A 15,388-nucleotide genomic window follows, 5' to 3' on the forward strand; every position below is an offset into this window, starting at 1 on the left:
TGTAAGATTTTGCTATTAATTTGATATTGCAGGTAGAGAAAGATACAGCTGTTGCAAAGCATTTGAGAGGTTGCCCATGGGTATAACTGATGTAAGTTGCAGTCTAAAGTATTGCAATTTGTCACCTCAAAAAGGAAATAATCAGAATCCATGTCACTGTGTGCATGCTTAAGGTCAAGGTCACATTTATGGTTCCAAAGGCCAAATAATCAGATAGTTTCATTTGTCCTTTACCCCTGAAGGATTTCTTCAAACTTGGCTAACGTGCATCTCAGCAAAGCAATTTGCAAAACCCACACTGTCACTGTGCAGGCCCAATGTCTTTGAAAGTCAAAATTAGAAAAAAATTAAATGAGTGCACAAAAAAATTCTATTCTTTTTTTAAATTACTTTTTATAAAAACTTAACTTAAATGTTTTGCTCTTAAAAAATTGCAATACATTATATTTGGTGCCATATAGGTCAGGTTCAGGTCTTCATCAATGCTGTGGCAACTCTAGTAATGTGCCAGGCATGTGCTTTATTAGCAAAATGTAATTTTGTTAACTTACTGTGAAAAAAACATTGATATCAAATTTGATTTTCATATTCTATCACCAGACTTCAGCCGGAATAAAGAATGACATAAGGAATAAACCAAAGATGTATTCTCATTCCAGGATTACAGTAAGTGATTTAATCTATTCTGGGTAACAGTTTTTTTAACTAAACAGCTATAATACCTGTCCTTAGGGAGTTACTGTAGAAAAGATATTTAATTCTCATACTATGAACAGTGGATTTGTGGCCTGCTGGGCCAAATACAGGTCTTTCTTTCACAGGTACGGGAAGGAGCCCTCTCCTTTTGATTTTGGGCAAATATAACAAAGCACTTTTCCAAAAGGGGAAGTAAAAACCAATTTCAGTTGAATGTTTTAGGTAAACTGCATGATTTAAAAAGTTTTTCTGGGAAAAAAAGGCCTATAAATGGCCTCTGCTATGGAAGGGAAACAGCTCTGCTATGTTTCCATTTATGACACCAGAACTGCTTAGTTCTAGGAAGTGGACATGAGATTGTTCAAATATGCCTAAAGCTCTTGTTACAATCAAGCTTATCTACATATATTTGATCTAACACAGGGTTTTCCCTTAAACAGGTTTTCTGCGTCTCTGATGCACTTTTTGGCCATTTATTTCCATTTTTCAACAGGAGTGCATACCAAGGACTCCCTGAAAGTATAATATTGATATAAGGACTAACTTAAAAACTTCAATATACTCTCAAAGTCTCAGACATGTGGGTCCATTGTGCGAAATTTCTAGGGAAACCCCAGATAACATAATAGATGTCCAGAATGAGGTAACTTTAATATTACACATTTGGTTATCAGAACAGTTATTAGTTTATTTTATATAATCAGAGGACTAGTAGCTCTTCTTTCTGGTCACATATTCTCCCAATTAAAGTGCTGGTCCTTGAGATCTTTGATTTCTGCAACAGGATATCACTTCAAGTGTCATTTATTATGACAGTTTAGTTTATACCAAATTATTTTAGTTTGATTGTGTTGGAGGCTTTAAGCTTATGAACCACTCTCAAATCCGTTCCTATAAGCATATTGAAACACTCTCGAATCCGTTCCAGGAACCAACCAGTACTAAGCAATGTCAGTGTCAACTTTCTTGCTCACAGAAACAATGGCTTGCGCTGACGGGGTTTAAATCCACACAGCCAGCTTTCTTTAGATTTCTAGTATGACATGTTAACCACTCAGCCATGCCACCACTAATTACAGACAGAATAAAAGTGGTTCAGTCTAGAGTTAATAATTGTACAGTGTTGATTTCCTGATACAATTCCACATAAATGACAACAATAACATTTACAGGCATTGTTTGATCTATTTGTAAGTTTCTGTAAGGTACAATAATTTGTATGGCTACACTTATACAAATTGAGATATTTTTGTTGGTTCACTAAGATAATGTTCACAAACTGTGCCGTCAATGTACCCGTGTAAGCATAAAAATTGGGATCTGCAGAGGGTAATATGAGTGTTTTGAATATGGTCATGAAATAATTCATCATAAGAAGTTATTATAACACTTAAAAGCTAAATTGTGACCTTGTTAAAAAGGTAAATTTTGCGAAGTAGTGTCCATTAATGGTTCTTATTGAACAATTTATTCTCAAATAGATTTATTTCATCTTTGCCCTAAATGTTTATATTGCATTGCTACAGATTCAGAACTAAACAAAATATCTGGGACAGGACACTCATAAGCTTTCATAGCTTTCTGCCCAAACCCTAATATATTGTGTAAATATTGTTCATCATAATGTAAATATATCAAATAAAATATGTTTAAACCAAACAATCATTTTTGTGATGAAAATATGTACATGTGAAACATAGGTAGAAATTTATTAAAATGAATGATCATAATGATTTTGAAAACAGTAATCAAAATGTAAAGGAAGAATGTTGAATTACAGTATCACACTTCTAATACATTGCCTTTGACTTGAACAGTATTTAGATAGACTAGAAGTAATGAGTGTTTAATCTTAAATAAATATCATTGGTATTTAGTAGCTAAGTAATACATTGTACTAAATTTGATAGACAAAAATATGGTACCTGATATTTTCAGAGTCTATAAAATCAAAATTACACAGAAAAAGCGGTTTATATTTTACAAGATAAACCAATAGAATTCAAAGAAAATTTTAGTAAATTTTAAAAACAGCCCTTATTAAGAAAAGTTAAGAGATTTAAAAAAAAATTCTGCTCTCTAAGCAGGAAAATGGTCAAACAAGTGTTTAAAATAAGTCATTTGCATGAAATTTGTTTGCTGAATGTTACAATTTGTTCCTTTAAAAGTACTCAGTTGGAAAACATTTTTCAGACTGATGATATTACAGATTATTTAGAGTCAACTAATTTCTGAAAAAGAGCCCTTCAAATACCCAAGCTTACAATCAGAAAAGTGTCAATAGGTCCCAACTGTATGATAAATTTGATAAATTTTTTGCACACAGGTGACAGTGTTCTTTATGGAATTAAGAACAGCTTCCTTGTCAGATTTACAGTTCCTTATAGTACACATTAGAGGTGTGCTACCTTAAGGCCTCAACAGACGGTAGGATTTCAAAGTACAACACCAATTAAAAAAATTAGATGTACAAGCAAATCTTAATGTGTGAAGGCTATAATTTTTTGAATTCGTACAACTTCATACTAGATTTACAGGATAGGACATGTTTTATCTCTTAATTCTAGTTGTACAGACCTCCTATGATGACAGGTGACATTTCCCAATTACCCCCTGATCATAAATGTGTTTAATGAATGAAATTCCAGAACAAATAGGCCTAAAATGTAAACAAAGTAGTAAGATGGCTTAAAAAGTATGTTGAAAAACTCTTGGGAACCCCCAAGTTGTGGCATGTTGGAATCCCAAATTACTCCCAAAAAATTATTATAGACTTTTTTTTTTGGAAAAAGGAGGAGTTTTCATCATTATACCCCACCACAAAATTGGGGGGGGGGGGGGGGGGGCTATAATGGATTCGCTTTGTAGCGTCCGTCCGTCGTCTCAATTTTCTTGTCCCCTCTATAAATCCTTATACCAATTGAAGGATTTTCTTCAAACTTGGCTGGAATGTTCACCTTTAACAAGGCAAATGTGCAGAACCCATGTAGCCCATGTGTCAGCTCAAGGTCAAGGTCACAATTGAAAGTCAAATATCAAACAATCAAATATTAGACAGTATGTTGTGTCCGCTCTGTAAGTCCTACACTAATTGAAAGATTTTCTTCAATCTTGGCTCAAATGTTCACCTCAACAAGGTAATATGCTGAACCCATGTCACCCTTTTGCCAGCTTAAGGTCAAGGTCACACTTGAAGGTCAAAAATTGACTTAGAAAATATTCTTAAATTTTAACATGTATTTTAATATTTCTAAAACTAGAAAAGGTATATGCTTGAAACTTAAAATATATATGAAGTGTCACAATTAGATATGCAGGTCAAGTTTCATAACTCTGTAATGCATTTTAACAAAGTCATGCCCCTTTTTAAGTCTTCAAATTTACATACAATCAAATATTAGACAATATGTCTTGTCCGCTCTATAAACTATACTAATAGAAGAATTTTCTTCAAACTTTACTCAAATGTTCACCTCAACAAGGTTATGTGTAGAATCTATGTTACCTTTGTGCTAAGAAAATGTTCTTAAATTTTAACATGTACTTGAATATTCTGAAACTAACACAGGTATTTGCCGGCTTTTGCCGGCTTAAGGTCAAGGTCACACTTGAAGGTCAAAAATTGACTTAGAAAATATTCTTAAATTTTAACATGTATTTGAATATTTCTGAAACTAGAAAAGGTATTTGCTTGAAACTTAAAATATATATGAAGTGTCACAATTAAGATATGCAGGTCAAGTTTCATAACTCTGTAATGCATTTTAACAAAGTTATGCCCCTTTTTAAGTCTTTAAAAAATTTACAATACAATCAATATAGACAATATGTGGTGTCCGCTCTATAAATTCTATACTTATGGAAAGGATTTTCTTCAAACTTTACTTCAAAATGTTCATCCCAACTTGGGCAATTGTCAGAACCATCTTCACCTTGTGCAAGCTTAAGGTCAAGGCCAACAACTTGAAGGTCAAAAATTGACTTAGAAAATGTCTTAGTTACATTGGGAAAATGAAAGGTTTTTTGTAAATGTTTCCCGAACGATGATTTTGAGAAAATATATTTAAATTTACCTTACTTTCATTTGTCTTTTTTTTTTTCACCGGAGGTTTTTCTTTTTATTTATATGTATTTGTGTGCCCTAAAGTTTATTCCTTAAACCACCTTTTCCAAGTTTGGTCTTCTGTCCAAGGGACATTGGTGGGGGTATGAAATCGCATTCCAGGCGCAATAGTTCTAGTTAAGCTCTTCTGCAGAAAGATAAATTTTCACCATGAGAACCAAAAATACATGACGTGTAGAATGCTCAGTTATGTTATACATTCCAGAAGCATTTGCATTTCCTAAATGCCTCCGCCCATGCTCTACCACTGGCCTACCCTTAATTAGTATTTCTTAAAATTGGGTCAATGCCACAATTATATAACATTTTACCTCATATTCCCCAGTAATAATAGTGAATAAAATTCTGTAAGAAATCTATTCGGATGGAATTGTTTTGGAGGGAAATCTGGTGATTCATACAATAAAGATTTATGGTCTGAATGCAAGTGTTGTATTTCTTTGAAAATAGTACATCATATATTTAATTAGTGTTGTACAGCTAAATCCTACCGTCTGTTGATGAGACCTTTAGCAAGATTTCAATTACAAGTGCTCCAAACCACCCCCTCCCCCCACACCTGCCCTTGTAAGATTTTGTAAATCTACACTAATAATAATGTTATAGTAATTCTCTCTTATCCTAGCTACGTAAACATTTCTGCTAATTTTTTTGGCATACTTCTTTTGTTCTTCTTCTCTAGGACATATTTCTTGTAAAATGCTTGCCATCTTTCTGCCACTGTTCTAATTTTGCACCGATCATATCTGTAGGACAGCAGATATCTGCGGCATTTTTGTAGTTTTAATAACGACTTGATCATTTTCCGGAGATATTTTCTTTCACGCTCTTCAAAAACAATTTTGTTACTTTTGATATGGATGTCAGGTTTGTCTTTGAGTATTGATGGTGGGTCAGCATTGGTAAGAAAGTTCAACACATTTATTACACAATTTCCTATTCCTTTTGCTACATCATTTGTACAGTCATAATGATGATAGATAATTGCCTTCTTTATTTTGTATGATGATAGCTGGAACTTAAGAGCATGGCAAGAAGGAGGTACAATTTCATTTAGATTGTCTGTATATTCTACTACATCGGTATAGACATGTCCATTTATTAGATATTTTAAAACTCTGTATGCCTTGAAATGTTCTTTGGACAACACATTTCTCACAAATTGAACCTCAGTAGGTGTTACAGAGATTTTGTCTTCAATAAGTAAATAATATCCAGTTTTTATAACTTCATTATAAAACTGTTCCAACTCGCAGAAATTATCGATATCTTTTAGATTATGTTTGATTACTTTCAGCGCTGGAACAAGGTCTACATGAATGTCAAAGTATCCACCTGTTTTCTGCCAGTATTTGAACAGTAATTTAATTGAATTTCTTCTTCTTTCTTTTATTTCAATGAAAACTATTTTCCCATAACACTCAGATTGGTGACAGATGGAAGAGACTTCTTGTGTCCTTGAATCAATTATATTAAGAATTGGCATAAATAAACATTGTTGAATAATAGAAAGCAAAGCATATAATTCTACAAATTCAGGGTAACAAATCTGATCTGGTTTGTTGAATTTTATAGTGTTTACAGATAGGATAATATCAAATTCATCTGGAAACCCATTCTTTGTACCTTCATAGAAACTGCCAACTTTGATGATTGATGCTTCTTCTTCAAGAAGTTGAATGTTCTCCATTTTATTTATATAATCCAGATTTTCTGCAAGTTTATATTCGGAAATAATATTTCTAATCTTTTCCATTATAGTTTCAATCCCTCTTTGAATAAAATGAACTTCCTCTTGGTCTATAGTAAATTTACATTCTTTATCATACACATCATTGAGGTAGTGTTCAAGATCATTCTGTTTTTCTTTTCCTTGCTTTAGATCTCCTGGTAAAATGTCCAGTTCCTTTCTACCAGGCTTTAGATCTCCAGTTAAAATGGCAAGTTCTTCTCTGTCAGAATTATGATCTTCTGGCGAAATGGCAAGTTCTTCTCTATCAGAATTATGAATTCCAAGATTTGAACTTATTTGGCTTGAATCCATTTCAAGAACTCTCTTTCTGTTTATGCTGATTTTTCTTGTAACTGAATTTTTATATACAAATGTTCATGTAAATGAATTTAGAAAGTTAATCTTTTTTATTTTAGTTTTTTTTAAAATCCAAAATATTTATAGTTTGCAGTTTGTACAGATTTAATAACAACACTGTTGATATAAAAAATTTTAACATTCTGATTTAAAAAATATCCATGTTTCACCAGTATTGTCAAAAATATAAATAAAGAACACTTTAATATCACTATTGATATGTCACAGCTAAACAGTCTGCACATAGAAACATGAATAAAGAAACAAGAATAAGCCAGTTGTATTACAGCCTTTATTTGATCAATTTATACTGTACCAGTATCAAATTTCATATTTTAAGTGTATGACTTCCCTTGAAGGCCAGAGATAATATTGTGCTTTTCAAATATCTGAATAGGATATTGTGATAATTGGGGTAAATTTTTATGGGTTTTCTCTCTTACATTTGAAATGATTTAGTTAATTTTTGTTTCTATTGTTATATTAAATTATTTTATTATATCAGAGCTTGCCCAACTGGATATAGTGAAAGAATCTGCAAACAGTCAATGAAACAAAAAAAAAATCAATTTCACCATAAAGGCAAAATTTGCCCTCCATCAAATCAAAAGAAAATGTTACTAAATTCCATTTTTATTAAATATTTGTCTTTCAGTCCTTCAACTGATTTTTTTATATACTTCTCAACTTTTGCTAAACACCATGAGTTAATTTTTATAAAATATAAAAAAGATTTCTTTCAAATTTTTGAAAATTCTGATTCAGCAATGTTTAGAGATGGTCCCCTGACATGAATCCATGTTGACTAATCCGTTACAACTTGTCTAGGTAGCATGTATAGCGTGTACCTTAATATTTGCATGTTTTTGATTGGGTGTACAATCACATGTCTTTTGTTATACGGCAACATTACTGGCTTATTGTTATTCAGTGGCTTACATTTCTTACATCTGTAACCTTGATATGGCAAATGCTAACATAAGGCGGCATTTGAGAGAAGAAGTTATGGAGGGCTATAGGGATAGTGCAGCAGGGGGCCACCTTCTGCCAGGTTGGTGCGCCGCTTGGTGCACCACACCATCATCACCAGAGCCTGGGAGAAATACCAGCTACATGGTACACCCAGGCATGCTGGAGGTAGGCAAAGGGTCACAACACCAGCTCAGGATCGGTTTTTGGTCATTCAGACATGTCATGCAAGGTTTTCGTCAGAAACTTCTCTTCAAATGATGCAGGGGGTCATGTTTCCACACAGATGGTACTTAGAAGGCTGCATTAATGTAATTTGCAGTCGAGAAGACCTTGTGTACTATCCCCTTGATGCGTCGACATGGCCAGGCTCGTTTGGAATGGACCATGGAGCATACATGGTGAACCATGCAACACTGGAGACATGTTTTGTTCACTGACAAGTCCAGATTCTGCCTAGACTTCACAGATAGGCAGGCTAGAGTCTGGAGAAGACGAGGTTAACGGTTTCAGACTGCAAATATTACTGAGCATGACCGCTATAGAGGTGGTTTAGTTATTATGTGGGGAGGTATCAGCTGGGATGGATGTCATGTTGGGCATAATGCATGACTTAAAATTGTTTAACTTTGTGAATCTACTTTTGTCGATGTAAACAATGTTACTTGGTTAACGTGTTCTTGTAGTTCTACAACTGGAAACATGTTTTCTTAAACTCTGTTTTCTGTATTAGAGTTTAATTACATTTCATTTCAATTGTACATACATTTGTCTTATCTCAGGCTGTAAGTGTGCAAACCTGCTTATTTATGTATTATATGCAATGGAAGACACGAACATGTAAATTTGTTTTTGTTTTTTCATGTGAGGTCAGTTGTTTGGTTCTATATGTAAACTTGTCATTTAAAAACGAGAACCTTGGAGTAAAAGATTAGATTAAAGGTGTATTATTTCAAATACTCAGATACAGTAAAAAATGCTAGGCATACAGTCATGTTTGCATTTTCAAAAGTAATCTTCAAAAGGAACACTTTACATGTCTGGAATTTTGGCAATGATTGCCCTCCATAGCTGTTCCATCCATAGAGTACATAATATTATGTGGGAGACAAATGTTTTGTGACAAAAAAAACCCTTAAGTCTTTTAAGTTTATTAATGGATTGTCTTTATACTTAAACAAAACAGCATGTAAGCCAAGAACTTTAAGAAGATAAAACTGAATTCAACCTTGACTCATAAATGAATTTGACCTTCAGGGTCAAATTATTGTATTTTCAGTGTTTTTGGTCAAATGTTTATCAATATACATAATGCTGGTGACAAATAATTGAGATCACATTTTTAATCCATATTTCTAAGGCACCTGTGTCTTTAAGGTCTAGACCAAATTTCAAGGTCAAGGGTTCTGAGCAAATTTCTCACAGCTTTTTATGTCTAAGGAACCCATGGACAATATTCATTAATGTAGAGAAGATTTGGATGTCAAACATTGTGTATTTTGTATTAAGTTAAATATGAAAATGATAGCAGTGTAGCTGTGTTATGAGGAAAGAACTTTGCAAAGCTTCATATACTGTAAATATTTTGTATTCTATAAATAAAATGTAGTGTCATGATGCCTTGAAGAGCAATCAAGCAGATAATAACAACATAACAACATATTTAAGATCTAGGAAGGTGTTGATTTTAATATCAGTGGTCTCAATAGTGAGGTCAAATAAAGAACAAAATAATGAATTGGGACTGAATTTGGTGGTCTTAAAAGTGGATAAGTGAGGTGGTCTTAATTCTGGATCATGTCACCATTGACATAAAGAACAGAAAATTCCGTTCTTTAAAAAACTGATCTTAAATCCGAGGTGGTCTTTAGTAGAGATTCTACTGTATTTTCAATACACTGATTTTTTCAGTTTCATGATTAACTTTTTATTATTGAGTAATATACTTTTGAGTGACATTTAACAGTAGGAAAATGTTTAACACAGTCACTTCTGAAAAATAAAAATGCTGATTTAACTTATATTTTGGGTTCCTTAACCAATTTGCCTTTCGATATATACTGTTTTGTTTGTGGAGTTTTTGATTAAATATTCCATTCATGAATATATAAATACTCATTTGGTAAGTAGATTTTCCTGTTGTAGTGTACAGTATTTATTATACCCCCAAAAACGAAGTTTGGGGGGTATATAGGAGTCACCCGGTGGTCGGTTGGTCGGTCGGGCGGTCGGTCGGTCCAGACGTCCGTTGCATTTTCCTTGTCCGGAGCATAACTTGAAAACTAATGGTTGGAATTCAATATAACTACATACAATGGTCAAGCGCATTGAGAGGAAGTGCAGTGCACAAGAACCATAACTCTATCTTGACTAATTACAGAGTTATTGCCCTTTGTTACTTTTCCTTGTCCGGGGCATAACTTGAAAACTACTGGTTGGAATTCAAAACAACTTCATACAATTGTCAAACACAATAAGGGGAAGTGCAGTGCACAAGAACCATAACTCTATCTAAAGTAATTACAGAGTTATTGCCCTTTGTTGCTTTTCCATTGCTTTTTTTTTTTGTCCGTTGCATTTTCCTTGTCCGGAGAATAACTTGAAGACTAATGGTTAGAATTCAATATAACTACATACAATGGTCAAGCACATTGGGAGGAGGTGCAGTGCGTAAGAAACATAACACTATCTTGACTAATTACAGAGTTATTGCCCTTTGTTACTTTTCCTTGTCCGTGGCATAACTTGAAAACTACTGGTTGGAATTCAAAACAACTTCATACAATTGTCAAACACAATAAGGGGAAGTGCAGTGCACAAGAACCATAACTCTATCTAAAGTAATTACAGAGTTATTGCCCTTTGTTGCTTTTCAGTTGCCTTCTTTTTTTGTCCGGAGCATAACTTGAAGACTAATGGTTGGAAAACAATATAACTACATACAATGGTCAAGCACATTGAGAGGAAGTGCAGTGCATAAGAACCATAACTCTATCTTAAGTTATTACAGAGTTATTGCCCTTTATTACTTTTCCATTGCTTTCTTTTGTCCGGACCATAACTTGAAGACTAATTGTTGGAATTCATTATAACTTCATACAATGGTCCAGCACATTGAGAGGAAGTGCAGTGCACAAGAACCATAACTCCATTTTGACTTATTACAGAGTTACTGCCCTTTGTTTCTTTTCCTTGTCCAGAGCATGACTTTAAAACTACTGGTTGGAATTCAAAACAACTTCATACAATGGTCAAGCACAATAAGGGGAAGTGCAGTGCACAAGAACCATAACTCCATCTTGACTAATTACAGAGTTACTGCCCTTTGTTACTTTTCCTTGTCCAGAGCATAACTTAAAAACTACTGTTTGGAATTCAGTACAACTTCATACAGTTGTCAAGGACATTCAAAGGAAGTGCAGTGCACAAGAGCCATAACTCCATTTTGACAAAATACAGAGTTATTGCCCTTTGATACTTTTCCTTGTCCGGAGCATAACTTAAAACGTACTGGTTGGAATTCAAAACAACTTCATACAATGGTCAATATTAGTAGATATCATAGAGTATGGTGGATGATTTGGTACACTTTTGATAGCGACAACACAATCTATATCGTTATTGCCTTTTCTTCTTGTCACTAGCGAAATGCGCCAAACAGGCCCCTTTCCGCACTGTAGTCTTGTTGTGCGGTCACTAGCGAAGCATGCCAAATGGCGCATTGTCTTGCGGTGCGTTGTTGCGATAGGGATCCCCCTGTCGCTTGATTTGTAAGCCAATCCTTTGATTTGATCTGAGCGGCAATGTGACATCGTAACAACACGCCGCACAACAACACGCCATTTGGCATGCATCGTTAGCAACAAGATGAAAGTCCGAACAAATCGCCCTTTGGCGCTTTGTCGTGCTGCTGCTACCGACAACACGACCCACAAAAGCATTCAATATCAGCAGCATAATAGAGCACAGATTGGAAAAATATATGCAGATATATTGAATAATTTATGATAGCTGCATAACCTTTAAATAAGGACTAGTGTGATATAGAATATATCTCATTGGGAAATTTCATTCAGACTATCAGCAATTAAAGGACCAGCATAGATGAAAATTATTTAGGTATATCTCATTATATCAATATTATATTGTTAGTGTTTTTTTTTTTTCAGCAAAAAGTTGGACTGATCAGAACAGGAACAAAGAGTGAACTGGCCAGTAGAGGTAACAAAACATTGGTTGCCTTATTCTGTACCTTTTCAAAATATTTTACAGATACTTCCAAATGAAGTACAGTAGAATCCCTACTTAAGACCACCCCGGAATTAAGACCACCCAGCTATTAAGACCATTTCTTAAAAGAACAGAATTTTCTGCTCTTTATATCAATGGTTACATGATCCAGAATTAAGACCACCCCGCTTATCCACTTTTAAGACCACCAGATTCAGTCCCAATTCATTGTTTTATTCTTTATTTGACCCCTCTATTGAGACCACTGATATTAAAGTCAACACCTATCTTATCTTAAATTTTGTTATGATCTGCTTGAATGCTCTTAAGCTTGACACTTGATTTCACAAGGTGTCAACAACTGTTGTTATTTGGGTTATTGTATGAAAAAAAGGTGAGAAAGTAAATTTTAGAGTGGTTTAATGTTGCTTTCAGCACATTTATTTTATGTATAGAATTAATTTCTTATTTGACAGGTGAATTATATTTATCATTTAATAATTAATATTCAAATCAGACCAAATAGAATTTAATGTTAAATTTCTCAGAAATATATTTAGATCAGATTATATATTATAACATACTTTTATATTGTTAATATACATATTGTTTGTTCATATAACATGACTAAAATAGACCACGGTCATAAAGTATGTAAGCAATAAGAATATTCACAATTAAGACCACCCCGCAATTAAGACCACTTTAGATCAGTCCCGATGGTGGTCTTAATTGAGGGTTTCTACTGTATTTTGAAATAAATATTAAATGCAGATGAATTTTGAAGGTAAATTTTTTAATTTTTATATCTTGCCTGAGCAGTTATTTCTAATGTGAACTTTCAGGATTTATTTCTTGTCTATCATCTGAAGTCTCCATGTCATCCACATTTTTTCATTTGCACAATATCAGACTCATTGTTAATTCGTTTTTAACCAACATTGAATAGGACTTGTAAATCTATACCCTTTTTCTTCCGCTTTTCTAATTAAAAACTGAATTATTGTCATAACCCACTTAGCAGCAAGAGCGATAGGGGTGGTTCACCTTTCTGATGAAGTTTTTGTTGATGGTCATTTAAATTAAATCATGCCCCTCTGTCATAGTTTCTTCCCTTTATATAAGTATTTACAGTTCGTAAAGATAAAGTACAAGTACTTATCATTCATAAACATTAAGAGCTTTTAGTTTATAAAGATGAGAACTTTGAGTGAATTTGTCTAAAATGGAAATCTGTATAGCAATAGATAATTACATTGATAGTATTTAGTATCACACATAACAACAAACCATCAAAGAATTATATATGGATGTAATTGGTAAATGTGAGATATATATGATTCAATATTTCACATATTCAAATATTCATATAGCAGATAATAAAATATTTAGAACAAAATATTATTATTCATCATATAAATGTTCATACTAAATCACATTAAACTTTATCAATATTTTTTATCAAGTAATATTGTTTAGGAATATCCAAATGATACATTTCTATTGTATTCATCAGTATTTGAAATACTTATGGCAATTGTGCTCAATCCACTCATTATATACCAATATACTTAAAGTACTTAGTTTCATAAAGATTCAAAGGAAAGATTTAGTACTTGAAATTCATCAAGATTATGTACACATGGTTCAAGATATTTTACTTACAGTTCAAGTTTATTTACCAATAATTGATAATTCATAGAAACTAAGAACTTTTAGTTAATAAAGATGTACTTATAGCTCCTAATTCATGAACAGGTATAGTTGTTCCAGAACATATCTCCAAACAGACAGATGAAGAGATCAGAAAGATGAGTGAAGAAGCAGAGGCTGAGCTACATATGGCTGGAGATATTGAAGTTGCTGAAAAGTAGGACTTTAACTTATTTGAAACCTTTAACCTACTGAAATACTTTTCTTAACTTTAATTATCTAGAAATTGACAATTGACAGATGTAGAAAGACAAAGCATGGTGGGTTATTTAGCATACATGTGAACTTCTTTTGATGATCAAGTGGGATATTTTTCTTCAAAAAGAGGGAGATTTTAAAATTTGCAATAAACAAAGTAGAAAGACTAGTCCTACATCAAAAAGAGGGAGATTTCTTTAATTTATGAAAATACCCCTTATTTTTAGAAAAATCTTTGAAAATATGGCTGCAGAAAGTGGGAGTCTCTCGCTAAAAGTGGGAGAGTTCACATGTATGACATAGGGGTATTTTTTTTTTTTTTTCAAAAGATAAAGAATCTGCACAAAATTAGAAAATGTACTGGTGTGAGAATCATGCATATACTACCACAAACTGATGCTAGATATGTATTATCATGTTCTTCTTCTTCCTCACTTTGAAGTGAGAAAATATCCATCTTTACATGTGCTCTACCTGCTGTTAATGCTGCAATTTTTACACTTTAGTGTGTTATATAGCAAGCATATTAACTTGAAACTGCTTTATAGCACTTAAAAATGAAACGGCAATTTTAATTGCCCCTGTCTAACATGAGCATTGAATGTAGTTTCAAATGTTGTTGTAATACCAGTATCATTTTATTGGTGCTGGTATGCTTACATTTGTAATAGTGCCATAGATTATCTAGCACAAAAATATCATCATGCTATTTAATTATCTCAGGTTGGTTTTGAGTAGAGTAAGAGCTGGTAGTTCTGAAAAGAAGTCACTGACACCAGCTTCTATAGATATGAGGCCCCAGTTCTCTGTGCCGTAAGTCTTTATTTCTTTTATAGTAAATCAAGTACAAATGCCAGGGAATGAGAAAATAAACACTATGTCTGCCTTATGTATAAAAAACTTTGTATTAATATTTGATTGTATAAATATTTGATTATCATATTTGTTTTGTATAAATATTTGATTATCATATTTGTTTTGTATAAATATTTGATTATCATATTTGTTTTGTATAAATATTTGATAATCATAATTGTTTTGTATAAATATTTGATAATCATATTTGTTTTGTATAAATATTTGATTATCATATTTGTTTTGTATAAATATTTGATAATCATATTTGTTTTGTATAAATATTTGATAATCATATTTGTCATGTAATGTTGTCATGATACAATTACAGGTATATTTTTTACTTATTATATATACTATGCATAATAATGCCATATTTAATGATGAGATAAACTTTGTCCTTCACTTAGCCTGAAGTACTACTTAAAGTAGAATACTACTTAAGTAGAACTACCTAACATTCCTTTAGCTGGCTGGATAGCTTCCTCATATATGATTTGTGTGGTCATGCTGAC

General features: G+C 32.9%; 1 protein-coding gene across 1 annotated transcript in view; it reads left to right on the forward strand.

Moving 5' to 3' along the window:
- Nucleotides 1-15,388, forward strand: part of LOC132736103 (uncharacterized) — a 31,657-nt gene that overhangs the window by 9,594 nt on the left and 6,675 nt on the right. Inside the window, exons 5-9 of the mRNA XM_060723183.1 lie at nucleotides 33-80; nucleotides 601-666; nucleotides 12,047-12,098; nucleotides 13,866-13,977; nucleotides 14,742-14,831. Coding sequence (XP_060579166.1) covers nucleotides 33-80; nucleotides 601-666; nucleotides 12,047-12,098; nucleotides 13,866-13,977; nucleotides 14,742-14,831 — 368 coding nt within the window. The remainder of the gene's footprint in view (nucleotides 1-32; nucleotides 81-600; nucleotides 667-12,046; nucleotides 12,099-13,865; nucleotides 13,978-14,741; nucleotides 14,832-15,388) is intronic.

Source organism: Ruditapes philippinarum, unplaced genomic scaffold (genome assembly GCF_026571515.1).
Source record: "Ruditapes philippinarum isolate M1 unplaced genomic scaffold, ASM2657151v2 ctg5773_1_1_1_1, whole genome shotgun sequence".
NCBI lineage: Eukaryota > Metazoa > Mollusca > Bivalvia > Venerida > Veneridae > Ruditapes > Ruditapes philippinarum.